The sequence below is a fragment of the Linepithema humile genome, chromosome 2 (genome assembly GCF_040581485.1).
Source record: "Linepithema humile isolate Giens D197 chromosome 2, Lhum_UNIL_v1.0, whole genome shotgun sequence".
NCBI classification, from domain to species: domain Eukaryota; kingdom Metazoa; phylum Arthropoda; class Insecta; order Hymenoptera; family Formicidae; genus Linepithema; species Linepithema humile.
Genome location: NC_090129.1, coordinates 1,729,228 through 1,743,459, shown reverse-complemented (window position 1 = coordinate 1,743,459; position 14,232 = coordinate 1,729,228). Strand labels below are relative to the sequence as shown.

The window sequence follows — 14,232 nt, the reverse complement described above, 5'->3', positions numbered from 1 at the left end:
TATTCTGCACAAATGTAGCAAGAATAAAGGCAAAAGCGATATGGTAGGAAACGCAGGAGTCACACGATGCATTCAAATTTAATGGTGCTATTTCCCGTGCGGCAGCGCATCCTTTCGTTTATATAGGCGCGTGGTTCTAGTTTCATTGCAATGAAAAGCAATGCAACCTGACCGGTTACGGACGTTAACCATAAAACCGCACGTTCCTGCAGTCATAAAATCCAGTCAAGAGGCAAAAAGTACAAATTACTGTACTTTAACTTTAGCGTCTTCGATCATAGCGATTCACTTGTTCTCGCGAACAATCTCGCCGTGATAAGATATTCGGCATTCGACAATTTTTCAATGTGTTCCACGGTTTGTTCCGATTAAATTGTACGTGACTATAATTCATGAAAACTCTAATCATCGTATCGTATATGTTGCATTAGAATATATATGTTACAAGAAGCCTCAAAAAATTTCTTTACACGCATTAATTCTCTCAAATTATTGAGCAATTTTTCCTCGTCGTGGATATTAAATATTTATGTTTCTGTTAAAAACAAGCAGATATTTTCTCGCTTTGAAAATGTGCCAAGGCAACGAAATTACAATGCTGCATCAGTTTTGTTTCACGAACTTACTTTATGTTTGCTATGAAGAAGCTTAGGCAATTCTAAAGCACGAATAAAATAGGCTATGTATAACTGGCTATGTATAACTGGCTATGTATAACTGGCTGCATTAAACAGCGATCAAATAGTAACAAACGTGAATATTACGCAAAATAAATAGTTCAAGGGAAATATTGTCATACCTGCATTCTTTCGGGCTGGACGATGCGTGAAGCCCATGGTTACAGGGGTCTCCTCCTGATCGATAAAGCGATTAGACTCACCTGCAACAAAAACCATAAATAAAATGTTCGGAATCGGAAAAATATTTCGCAGTAAATTGTGATTTTAGCGATGCATTAAATAATTTTTAACGTAAAAATCCTTTTTTGATCGTAGATTAAGTGGCAGAAACACTTTTATTTATGTGTACACCAAAAGAAGTTAAAGAGATACATAGAAACTCTCATCTCTCAACTCATAATAAAAAAGTTGGCATCAGATAAAACAGAAAATAAGAGAACGACGGTGCAACTGTAGGCTGCATCGGCTTGATATACCGTAGCCTGCATCCCTGACCCACTTTCATGCTCTCTGAGGTTACGTAGCCACCCCATCGAACGATGACGTCACAGAGAAACGACGTTATATCCGGGTGCTCGGTAATCGGCTCCCCTTTTCCCGACTTTCTCACGATAACGGAGAACGAAGAGAAAAAAGTCGATCAATCGACTTTTTCGAATTTTATTTGTTATCTAATTTTGAAAAAGCTGCTCCTAATTTCATCGCCGTAACTTTATTCCTTCCAAAAGGGCTCTATAACATTTTCCGCCATTATATATAATATATCGTATAATGTAGATATATATACTTTCATAACACCGGAAATCTTTTGTAACGTAATTATGAAGCTAACAATGGAGGCAAAATATGCCAATATATTATGAGGGATTTATTATATAATGTAAACGTGCGTATACGTCTAAAATATAAAACTAAAATAAAACGGCTTTTATATGCGCACAAAGTGCTATCAAATTTTATGCATATGCCGTCACGAAAGAGGTGATTATAATCAACCGTATAAAGGTCGTAAAAAAGTAAATAGCACGTGAGATTAAGTCTGTTCATAGCTTTGACCCACATTTCAGCATTTGTAAGATTATGAAACGTACATTTCGAGAGATCTTAAGCTGCACACTTCGCGATAAACTAATTCGTCTTTTAATTCCACAATTTTTTTTCGAAAATTTCTATTTAAAAGTGATAAGCAAACAAAAGCAAGTATTTGAAAAAAGTTGAGAGTTTAGAAGCTGAGTCAGTCTCACGTCTTCGCTCATTTATCATTGCTAATTTGCAAAACTATTATGCATTATTCGCAAGATCTCTGAATCGCCTTGGCTCAACTTCTGGCAACTTTTTCGTCGCCATTCGTCACCAAGTGCTACGTCAACTATTTAAAATTTTAACGATATAAGTTATATCGCGAAAAGTCAAACATAGAGAGAAATTTCGTGCAAGTTTTCCACAAGTTTATTTTTGCGGCTTTAAAAATCTAAATTTTATCGAAACCTAGACGTGATAATGCTAAACGCAAGAGTTCTTCGCAAAACTATTCGAAGAATATTCGAAAAATAAAAAATCAAAATATTTGGAAACAAATTAAAGATCATTGAAATTATACGCAATTTTCTTGTTCCAGCTACAAATCGAATTTTGTTAAAAGCAAAAAGAACGTTCTATGTCACTGCATATCTGCTCGAAAATTCCAACCGTATGTTCTACTCTGTATGACAATAAAAATAGAACCAAATAAAAAATTGTCACTCGAAATAGTCACTCAGAGCATATACTCGAAAACGTTGAAAAAACTAGTCGTCTCTTCAAAAAAAAAAACAAAAAGATACAAAAAATAAAAAAACTGTATAATTCATCATTTATAGGATATAATCTAAAATTATGACCAAGCTCACGCTTTCATCAAAATTCACAAAAAACTCTGAAGATTTAGTTCTCCAATATATTCTCTTAATGAAAAAGAAAATAAAAATGTGAAAAATGTAAAAGCAAAATTTTCGATGGGATAAAAATATCGAATAAAATTTAATACATTTTATGAAACAAATATAAGTAATTCGTTAAAGTAAATACTCGCCACAGGCGATATTTATGTGCCGAATATGTCGCTGTAATCCCGAAGCAAACAAGATCGCACTGAACGCTCTTTACAAAGTGATTACTGTTGCAAAAGCCGTGTAAAGCCATAATGATGAGAACCCATCAAAGACGACCCGCTGTCATCAAATAGATCGTTACAAATTGCCACTGAAAGCCGCTTTTCCACAGCTTTATTTATCAATAATCAAAGTGCATCATATTTTTAATCAAATATTTTTCAAAAATACAGATACGCATATAAATTCTGTTTGTTATATCTCCACTATTTAAACCATTTTTATTTATATTTGGATCGATTTAATAATGCAATAAAAAATAATATTTTTATTGAAATTTATGATATTCAAACATTGAACAGATATCATTTTTAACTTATTGTAAGTTCAATTCTCGCGCAAAAAAACGGGAAAAATAAATTTGCATTAAATTTTACTATAATCAGCTTACTGTGATAGTCGCTATAAGTATATATGCAAAAGACTAAATTTTCTTCTCGTGGACAAGAAGCCCGCTCGTGTCTACGTATGAAGGATGAATGCGCGTAGAGCGCAGGTCGCGAAGTTTAAAACCGTCGTTTGCCGTGCGGAAATATATTTATATAGCCTGCTAGATATAGGAGGACGTAAAACGCAATAAAAGGAGGGAAGAAAGGACGGCGAAGGGTGGCACCAGGGCAAAGAAGAAAAGCAAAGAAGAGGAAGAAGGAGCCGGCTTGATGCAGCCGGCCGCGAAAAAGCGTCCATCGTTCCACGGAGCGAGATCCACTTTGAGAGAAAAGGAAAATAAAGCAAAGTCGTAGCATGTACCAACGACCGTCGTTCCTCCACCATTTTCCGGAGCTGCCCCGTGCCGTTCTTCCGGCCGGCGTCCGCAAGTGGCCACCTGGCTGGCTGCGTTACTTCATTATCCGAGAGGAGAGAAAACCGCCGCGCGTGGAATAGCGGAGCGCTAATTAAATTTTTCTTATTTGCGCCCGCAGCGTTCTTCGGATCCAGCACGCACTCAAACAATCGCCTGAAGGAAGCTCTCTGCTTTATGTACCTTTGACTCGATGTCTTCAATGCTATTACGCGAAACGAAAGTCCTTTTAATTTACTTTTTAATTCTAATCTCTTCCTTCTGAGAATATTGCCCGACTGTATCACGTTATCTTTTATTCTGCGCGACGCTGAATGAAATTTAACAATCAGAAATCTGCTGTCGCGGCTCAGTTCAATTCAGAGTTATAAAAAAAAAAGGACATGAATTTATCGTAATAAATAAAACGAAAGGGAGAGTGAGAGCGCTCAATTGGATCTCGAACTACTAACCGCGGAAATAAGAGCAAAACGACTACGAGAGTAGCTGGGAGAAAATAGACGACTAAGATTTATCGCGGTACAGCGAACTTTTTTCCTCGTTCTCAATCGAGCGAATCGATCGGCAACGCCCGTCCGCTATTGGGGAGCATAATGCGATTTTACGACAGCGGGAATAAAAGGCCTCGAAAACGTCGTAAAGCAGAATCGTTTGGAGATCTTTCTTGTCGTGACGGTCGTCATTATGGAATTCGCGTTTCCGCGCCGTCCCTCGATCAATTCGGAAGAAGCTTTCACGAGGCCAATGCGCATCAATGAACGTCGAAGCTCGAAAAAGATATTGAAATTTGAAAGCGAAAACTTTTCATCTGATTTTATTCTACCGACGCGTTGCAAAACCTTTCGTGAATTACATCATCTGCTCATTGACGCAAAATTGAAATTTTCCTTAGATTGTTGACGTGTTCGTCTGTGACACGATACGATTGCATCGCTCGTTCGGACAGAGAAAAAAAAGAAACAGGAGGTGAAACTCGGGAAGAGACTGTGCAGCCAGTATCTTGCTACACTACACTTTATTTTTGGATGTCCTGAGGACGACGTCACGAGCCGATCAAAATAGCGTGCATCTACGTCATGCCTGGGTAACCCCGCCGGCGAATTTCGGGAACAGACGGCAAGGTAGGCGACGACGCGACGCGACGCGACGAGACGGACTGGACGAACGCGTCAGCTGTCTTGTCTCTCATGAACTCGTGACGAGCACGTGAACCGTGAGCACCGTCTGACCCGGCACATATCGATGCCAAATCGCTAGCGGAATCCTATCTGAAATCGCGCAATTAAGAACGCTCTTCGTTTAATCTCGATACTGCGCGAGAATCAACAAGCCGTCAAGTTATTTCGAATAAATCGAAACTAAGATGCAAAAAGAATTATATCACCAATTGAACTACATTTGTAATTATCTTCTTTTCTCAAGTTGAAGAACTAATTTATTTTCGCGTGATAATGAATAAGATGTGATAATTCATCGCTCTTAATTAACGTTCCATTGTATTTCGCCAGCTCAACCGCAAATCGACTTGATGTCGTATGAAGATTATTTCTCGACAGAGCGGGAACTCATTCGTATTCCGTTAATCAGACGTACCGACGGTTCGTCGTCTCGTTACGTTACGAAGATGAGAGAAACGAAAGGGAGGCGCGCAAGATGACGAGAAACGGGAAGCCTATGAAGACGGCAAGGGGACAGGAAGGAACGGAGAGGAAGGCACGTCTAGGGTACTTTTCTAGGTACGCGGGCGCAGCGTTATTCAATTAACGGAGGTTACGCCGCTCGTACCTCCTCCACCTTCATTACCTAAACTTCATCTGCTTCTGGTTTTCCTGATTTCCATTCCGGAGATGATAAGTCTTTTGAAACATCTGCGAGAGAGCGATATGAGATTATGACGAATCGGACCGGAAAAAATAAGACATAAAAATTTCAACGCTAAATGGGAATTGAAAAAATTTCTTACGTTTAATCATTTTTAGATCAAAAATACATCTACAAACTGCGGAATATATTCAATACATCTATGTAGAATATATCATAGTTCATAGAAGATATTTGTTAGTAAAGTTCCTTGATTGTTTCACTGTGAAATAACTTTTAAATTCGAGAAACTGTTTAATAATATAAAAAAAAGTAAAACTACACAAGTTAACTATGTCAACTCTCTTTTAAGAAAACTTTTAACAAGGGACTATTCAAATTGGCAAGCTTAAAATAAATTGGTAGAATTTAACTTATTCTATTACTGTTGAATCTATTGTATGAAAATTTCTCGACCTTCGACGAAAACGTATGTTAGACTGACCGATCTGAAACAGTGCCAAATGTTAATTTACGTAACACTGACTTAGATTCGAGTCGCGGAGTAAAATGATACAAAATGGAAATCGAATAGTATGAATCGTAATAGTAAGCTTCAGACGGTACGATAATTATAGACATCAATTCCTTGCCAATAAAATCCATTCCTTTAATAAAGACGCTAAACAAAGCGAACTGCTGGCTCGTGCCGTATTAAAGTCGATGTACATATCGAAACCACAAAACAATTAACGTGCATTTCCACGGCTAGCCGATCTCCAATTAATCCGCTAATTCAATGTTCGGAATTACACGTCTCGTATCGTAATGAATTTCGCGAAGCCTAACGTGACCTTGCATCTAAATCATGCAAATTACATTTCGAGCACAGAAATCGAGAGACAGAAGTCGCATAGCGGCGTTCGCCGCATGCTTGTATTACCAACCGAATTCTGCGTATTGTGAGACCGCTCGTAAATCTTTCGTTGTGAAACCGTCAACGAGTTCCATACGTGGCATGCGACTGTTTCATTATCGCCGTATAAGAGGCGTTCCGGCTTCGTTGCGCCAAGCACGCACAATTTTACAAACATTCAGTCTATCGTGATTGAATGTCAGTCAGATTATGAGCGCCCATTAAACGACACTACGCGCAATATACGCGAAATATAATTTATACAAAACTATATTATATCGTTCTTTCATTATTAATTCAGATGTTTATATATTTTCTTTCTTTTTAATTTGTAATTTCATTTAATGTAATATCGTATTCGATTGCGATTAACTCTATTTTCTTACGTTTTTACTTGCGTATTGCCGAGAAGAAAAAGCAAATCTGCCTGAAATCGGATTCAAATGATAAAATAGACGATCTAGAGTGAGATTTACCGTTCTCATTTCTCAATGTCTGATGGTCCAGATTTTCTGATGTTATTTTCCGTTGCATCATATACACAACAGTCCACACGATAGATATCACCGGCGCCCACATGTCGCAAATACTGCACACCGTGTGGATTAACGCGCAATTCTCTATTCCATAGTAATGAATTAGTTCATAGCTTATCACCGGAAAATCTTACATTAAATCGCACGAGATTAAATATAAATCGCTGTTTCAACTTTTCAAATGCGACTGAATAATTCATCGCTCACTCGGAGCTTACAACTTTTAAAATTGTTTAAAAAGTTTATGATTCCGTGAAAAAGTTACGAGAAACACACGAGTCCGACAGAATTGGTCGAGATCATCGACCGTAGCGGATAGCAGCCGGCTTGACAAGTTACTCTGAAAAGAATGTCAGCGCAAAATATTGTCACACGTTACATTCGGAAAGATATATATTGTCATACGCGTACAAGCGACTTTATCAAAAAGAGTTGCCGGCCGACGAATAGCATACCTCCGATAAATTTAAGAAATTTATTAACTACTCTTTCACTCAGAATAAATTGATCAAAAGAGCTAAATTTAGCTTCTCGAAATAAGTGTCCTCTAAAGAGAAGCCAGCAAGAATATTTTAGAAATTACATCGTCACGACAATAAAGTAAAATTGCACGTCGATTATGTCAAAATTTTCACGACCATTCCGCACAGCTAGGGCGAATCGTCTCTCGCCCTCAATAAATTTTAATCCAGAATTTCGCGACGATACATGCATATCCCCGAGATCAGCGACAACAATAGTGCATCTTGGCGATCTGTCAAGCCGGTTCGTATTTATTTGTCGTACTTATAACACGTGGTACTCGCGACAACACGCGACACTCGAGGATTACGCGAACGCAGATCCCGCTGATTTCCGCGTCGCGGTCGCTGACAAAGATGAGTTGCTCTCTCTTCAAATTCGCCGAGGCGGATCCTCGCAGGACAGATCAAAGGGTTTTCACGACTGAGAACGGGATTTGCGCGGAATGAAAAAAAAAAGTCGTTTCGATGGTCGTCGCGTTAGCGACACGCGTGGGCACGCTTCGAGATTCGACTGCTGCATCTTATCCTAAATTTAGCTTTGTCGGCTGCGTCCTACATTAGAAAGACTTATGTGTGTGTGTATTGGTGTGTAAAAGTGTATACATGTGTATGTGACTTTAATGACGTCCCACGACATCGGATGTGCGATGTGTGTATGTGAAACGGAAATCGAAATCCGCACTGGTGTTGTGCAATTTTTCTCATATGCCTATGCAAAAAATAAACATTTCCATACTTTTCTGTCATTAAAAATCCTATATTACTGTTTAAATTGCTAAAATATTGACTTCAGAGTATTAAAAAAGTTAAATTAAAGTATATTCCTTTATCAATAATAAAATTAAAAAAAAAATAGAATTCATGATTTATAAATTTACATACGTCCACAATTTATACTTGTATCGAGACATTTCTCTATTTAACTATCTTGTAATTATAGAAAATTCCTAACGAAAAGAACAAATAAAATAAAGCATTAGATATAATTATTTGCTTTTTAATTGTATGCTGAATCTTGCGTAAATAATTTTATTTTAAGATCAAACGTATCAAGAAAGTGAAACAAGCTTGTGCGAGATTTAGTAGGTGCCGTGTCGCGTAAGTGTGTATAGTGAATGTAACAAATGAGTGGCATGGTCGATACGCGGACATACACCACGTGGCGCAGCAGCAATGCTCAGTGGACCACAGTCTCGAGACGCAGACTATCGATACTAATTGGCAGCCACGACTAGAGTGCCAAATATATCGGAACTAGTATAACCCGGTAGCGGTGGAAGAGGCCAATAATAATTGGAGCAATATACGAACTGGTCGAACCAGCCGCTACTCCGAAAGAAAGCACTCCGTTGTAACGAGTACACCGGTGCAATGGGAACAATTGTATAACCGGTGTTATAATTAAACAATTTAATAATACACAAATGATGTATGACGTAAACGGTAATAATTTACAAGCTTAAGCGTTGTGATTTGCGGCACGTTTAGAATGTCACGCGTATAGATTTGATTTCGAGCGTATGTTGCGACGTATATAGGCAAATAATGAGGCTAGTAACAATAAATCGATATCCAAGCACAATCGGGAATTATCCTGCCATTGTGTGTGACGCTTGTGTTAATCGTTTGCCGTCGAATACGAACGCGGGCAAATTCATGCGTATGTATAAGCGTACATTATTCCCCTATATACAATTAGGTTCGCCATCAGGGCACGTCACAGATAATGTCTGCGACACGAATAATTCTATTGATTTCGCCATGCTTCGCCTTGATATTAATCAATACGAATCCCTTCCGCAAATGCACCGTCCATTAGCGATCGAATTCTCGCGCGGCACTCCATCCGCAGCACACATTCGCCGTTCGGTTCTCCGAAGGAAATGTTCGACATCAATCTTGACAACGTTACTTCAAGTACGTTACAAAATAAGCTCGGAGTAAACTCGGAATAAAATTTTTTTACATGCACCTTACAACATAAATTATGTAACAATAAAATCACTATTTTCCCACCAATTTTTTACGTGTATTTAAATAAAAAAAGATTAATTCAAATTATAAGACGACGCGATAAATGATGAGGATGGATGAAAAAATAAGATTTTATAGAATCTCCTAGAAAATAAAAACAAAATAAATCTCTTATTTGCCTTTCGTTATTATGAAACTTCCGAAACGAAAAGTATGCAAAAGTGTCGACTCTAATACATTGCAAAGCTCAAAGGGACAGCCCTGTATTCTCGATCATCATCAACTCTGACCGCTTTCTTCGGATTTGCAGTTCGATCAAGGGGAATCTCGCCAAGAGTCCCATCCAATAATGCCGGGACATGAAAAACCCTTCTGCTCCGAAGTTACCTTCCAACATCCCATCCACAGTTTGTCGATCTTTTCGTGTGCGTTTTGCGACTTTGCGAACACTTTTCTTTCAGCGCAGTTCGCTACTTTATCAAATTTTACGACACGACGGTATGATTTGTCATCGCACATGACGTGCGCAGATACATAAGTTATTGTTAATCGATCCAACTTTTTGCAGCGTAAAATGCCGATCCGATTTCGATAAATCGAAATTCCGTTAGTTGAATATTTCTTCTCAAAAGTATACACAGCGGATCTCGCTTAAAAGAACGATTATAATTGCGGCGCACAAGAGTGACAAAAATTATTCAATAATTCCAAAGCGTTGAATTTTGCATTACGGTTTTGCTCTCTCTCGTCTCTATTCTTCCAACTTCACGAACCATATCGTATATTATTCATACACCGTCGAGTTAATTGTTATCCAATTTGCAAAGTAAATCGAAAGTCCAAACAAAATCACAGTCTGGCATGCCTAATCGCGTTGCATCCGCCCGAAATTAATATCGCGAACAAGCAAGCGGCTTTAGAAAGCGAAGTGGAAAGGGATAGGGAAGTTATGAAAGGCGGAACGACGCGCATACTTGCTGGCTTGAACGAACATTAACGAGGTCGGTTAACCCCGATGCACGATGGCCTGACGGTAGAAACCAATGCGATGAAATATCTGCAAACTCCGCGCGCGGCGCGGCCGGAAACCACCGGCGAATTGTTTTCGCGAAATTCGCATGGCCGTCGGCGTACGGGCGCACCTGCGAATAGGTGTGTTCCTCGAGCTGCCAGAACGGTGCACGGGATTCAATTTAACGCGCCTCCCCTCCCGTCGACATCGCTTTCGCATTTATTTTAATCCCGCGGATTATCCCGATGCCGATGAGACCGATGCATCACCGAAGCCGACGGCTTCGAAAACTTCGTAATTAGCTTTTAATTGAGAACGATCGAAATTCATTTAAATACAACCAAGCTCTGATAACTTACGCCACGGTGGATTTGTACCGGTCAGTTTGTCGCAAAACGTTTCAACTTAAAAAGATTCAGAGTTAAAATTAATATCATATTTCGCAACTTTGTAAAAACTGCAGAAAAATGGCGAGTTTTTGTAAAGCCCGTTTCGAGACAATCCACGACGGAGATTCGCGCGATTTCTACTTTCCCGCGACAGAGACTTATGCTTCAAAGATGGATGAGGTGGACGTTAACGAGGATATAACGAGGCACGTGTTTAATTTATCGCTCGCTAGAAATCTCGCTGAAAAGTCTATTTTCTTCGACAAGTTAAGAATGGAGCCAACATGCTATTCTCGATCGACGACGTCGCTGAGAACAATGGTGACGAGTGTCATCAGACTGAATATAATGAATGCCAACCTGTACACCGTATAGTAGCTGTTGTTTGCGACAACGGGGCTTTGCAGTGCTTTATTATGAAGCTCGCCGAAATATGTTACCGTCGTATGATGAAAATACGGAGCGTCATTGTTAGAAGTGTTACGGAAATCCAAACTCTTGCAAGTATTAATAATTCATATACAATTAATGAGATTTCTTTGGTACCTGTTCAGTGAATTTACGGTTTATTATTATTCGTCGAGAATAAATTTATCCTATTCTGGCACTAACTTTTCAATAAAATCTTTCAGTAAAATATTTGCAATTTTGAATATTTATTAAATATAAAAATATAATGCTTTTATTAGATATTTGTATAAGAAAGAAATGAGTAAAGAGTTTAATGTGCGTAATAATTACTTGTCAAATAATTATTTTAAACACTGCTATAAAAAATGTACTTTGTATGTTACAGAATAACTTGTGAACAACTCCTCTGCTGCACATCGTACCGATAAGTCAATCCAATTGTTTTATTTTAATAATAATAAATTAAGAGAATATATTTAAAAATAATATAAAATATGCAAAGTGTCTCAAACTAATCGTATCAACCGTAATTAATAGCATATTTCTGAAATTTCTTGTATGGTAAGAATATAAAAATCAATATGCGATATGCTTAAGCGCATAAATTTTTGACAATGTAATTAATCAACTTTAAACACTTTGCATTTAAAAAATTACTGTTATTTCGACATTTTAATATAAAAATTTTTCAAATGATCTCAGGAATCTGCTATTAACGAGTAATACGGTTGGTCTGGGACACGCGATATACATAAAAAAAATTTTACGCGATAGAAGCTAAAAAAGTTAAAAAATTTGACACGAAATTGTAGAATTATCTTTAAAGAATATGTTGTATATTTTATCGTACAGCAATATTGATCATGTTACACAAAAATGTTATTGTCACAAACGACAGTTGCAATGAAAGTGTATGACTACACAACGTGTAGTTTAAAGACTTTGCACGGAAATATTCCAGTCGAAAGTAACAAAACTTTTCCTAGGATACGCGATCGCGCTATAAAATACGGCCAATAGCTACAGACAAACCGGGTTGCCGAGGCACCTACGCCGCCCATTTATATACAACGTACATAGGTAAATAACTAAGCTCCTGTGAAACGGCGAACACATCTCTGCTCTGGGAAGAGCACATAAGCTCTCGCCCCACTTCCCATTCATTGCTCTCATTATCAGGCACGTCATCTCCTCTTTCGTCCTTCATTGCCGCGTTTTCTATCATACATAAGCATGTATCTGCCAGGTGCATGTACGAAGGCAAAGTAATACATTGTATGAGAACAAAGGGTCCGTACATAAAATGCTCACAATCTCCGTGTGGACTTAATTTGATAAAATCGTTTTGCGGTTCACAAATTTATCGAAAGCGGCGGAAAGTTTATATTTTGACACCGAAAGAGAGAATATATCCTTTTATTTAATAATGTCGTAGTTTTTTCATGTTAGATTTAAAAATTTTACAAATAGCACATTGACTCTTAAATTTCAAACAATAGATTTATGAAATATAAAAATGTTTTTTATACCCGATTAATTTTAAATCAACCAATTCCACTCTAAATCAAATAACAATTTTAATACGATTATAAAATTAATGAAAGATTAAAAAATAGAATTAATGAAAATTATAACGGTACGATAACAGAGATGACGCAAACTAACAATAAATTATAACCCAATGAAATGAGACCTTTCAGAAATTTCCAACATATATTTTGGAGTGAAATATATAATGGCTGCCATGGAATAACATACGATATCCAATTAGACGATGAAGGGGTGAAAGATCACGTGCAATCGTATACTGTACGTAAATACCTGCACTGTACACGTGCGAGCAAATATATAAGACTCGTAGATTGTCGAGCTAAGCGACCTACCGGAGTCATAAACCATCTGCGTTTCTGTCTCTACGTCTTCGCGAGTTCGTTTACAAAAGCGCATGCACCGCAGAAATTGAAAACTATCGCAAAGGCCTTGCTGCATGTCTCGCCTTACAAATTAGAAGCATACCGGAACGTTTCGCCAAGTTAAAAGTAAAAAAAATCAAATTCTTACAAAACGGCTTACGACTGCAGTGCAACTGACGAAAAAAAAATACATAATTTTAAATAAGATATTTTGCGTGTAAAAATAATGCATAATTCCAAACAGCTATAAACAATTGATAAAAAAAGTCGTAAAATGTAAATTTTTTATTTAAAGATTGACGAGCGATATAAAAAGCGTTTTTAAATTTTTCCGCGTTAGAAAAAGAAAATCGTAAAAAATATCTCTGACTCGTCGAAGTTACACGATCGCTTCAACAATAAATGTATCTATTTTAGCGTTAACACTATTTACGCCCGAATGCCCTTCTGGCTGCATACACCGTGGCCTACATATGCAGAAGTTCATAGCTGAAAAGAATCAATACGTTACCTTTACCTCTACCTCGTTTCCTCGCAGCACGTGTTACTACACAATCGCTAGTCTCCGCACAATGTGTTTTCTAATGCGATCGCTAGTCCAAACAACGTTTTGTAGGAATTTGTAAACTTCAGCGATGTGATGTATACGCTCGTAGGAGATTTTCGCTGCAAAATATGGCGAGAGCACAGTTGGGGCATCCGAACTCAGGGATATCGATTTTTCGCGCGAGACCATTCAACGCGCTGCACCACGCTCGCAAACACGTGGTATCCTGGGATTAACCTCAGAACCGCACAACTTCATATAGCATCATAAACTACATATTATCTAAGAAATCCCACCGTTTTTTCATTATTTATATTTTTCTTATTCTTTGACACGCACACACAGAGACAGTGCATGTACATTCTCTCTGTACATCTAACAAATATAACAAAAATATTATCAATTGCCTTATATATGTTGCAAATTTCGCTATTAATCGGTTTAACAGCAATAAAAAATTATTGCAAAAAATTATATTAAAAATAATTTTTAGAAAAACTATTTTAGAAAAACTGACTCTAAAATTAAAAGCAATTTCCCATTTTCAGCGCCGGCTTCGTAGCAAAGTCTAAAATTTC

General features: G+C 37.7%; 1 protein-coding gene across 4 annotated transcripts in view; it reads right to left on the bottom strand.

Annotated features, from left to right (window-relative positions):
- LOC105677475 (very long chain fatty acid elongase 1-like) overlaps positions 1–9,694 on the bottom strand; it is a 123,372-nt gene extending 113,678 nt beyond the window's left edge. The window contains exons 1-2 of one of the 4 annotated variants that reach the window (XR_010888755.1): positions 6,825–9,686; positions 800–880 (exon numbers count right to left, since the gene is read on the bottom strand). Coding sequence is in view for 2 of the 4 variants with exons in the window: in XM_067350480.1 (XP_067206581.1) it covers positions 800–880; positions 6,825–6,927 (184 nt within the window). In the remaining 2 variants the exon portion in view is untranslated. Of the gene's footprint in view, positions 1–799; positions 881–6,824 lie in introns of all 4 variants that reach the window. The other 3 variants (XR_010888754.1, XM_067350480.1, XM_067350479.1) reach the window with 3 other exon arrangements.
- Positions 9,695–14,232: the final 4,538 nt, after the last annotated feature.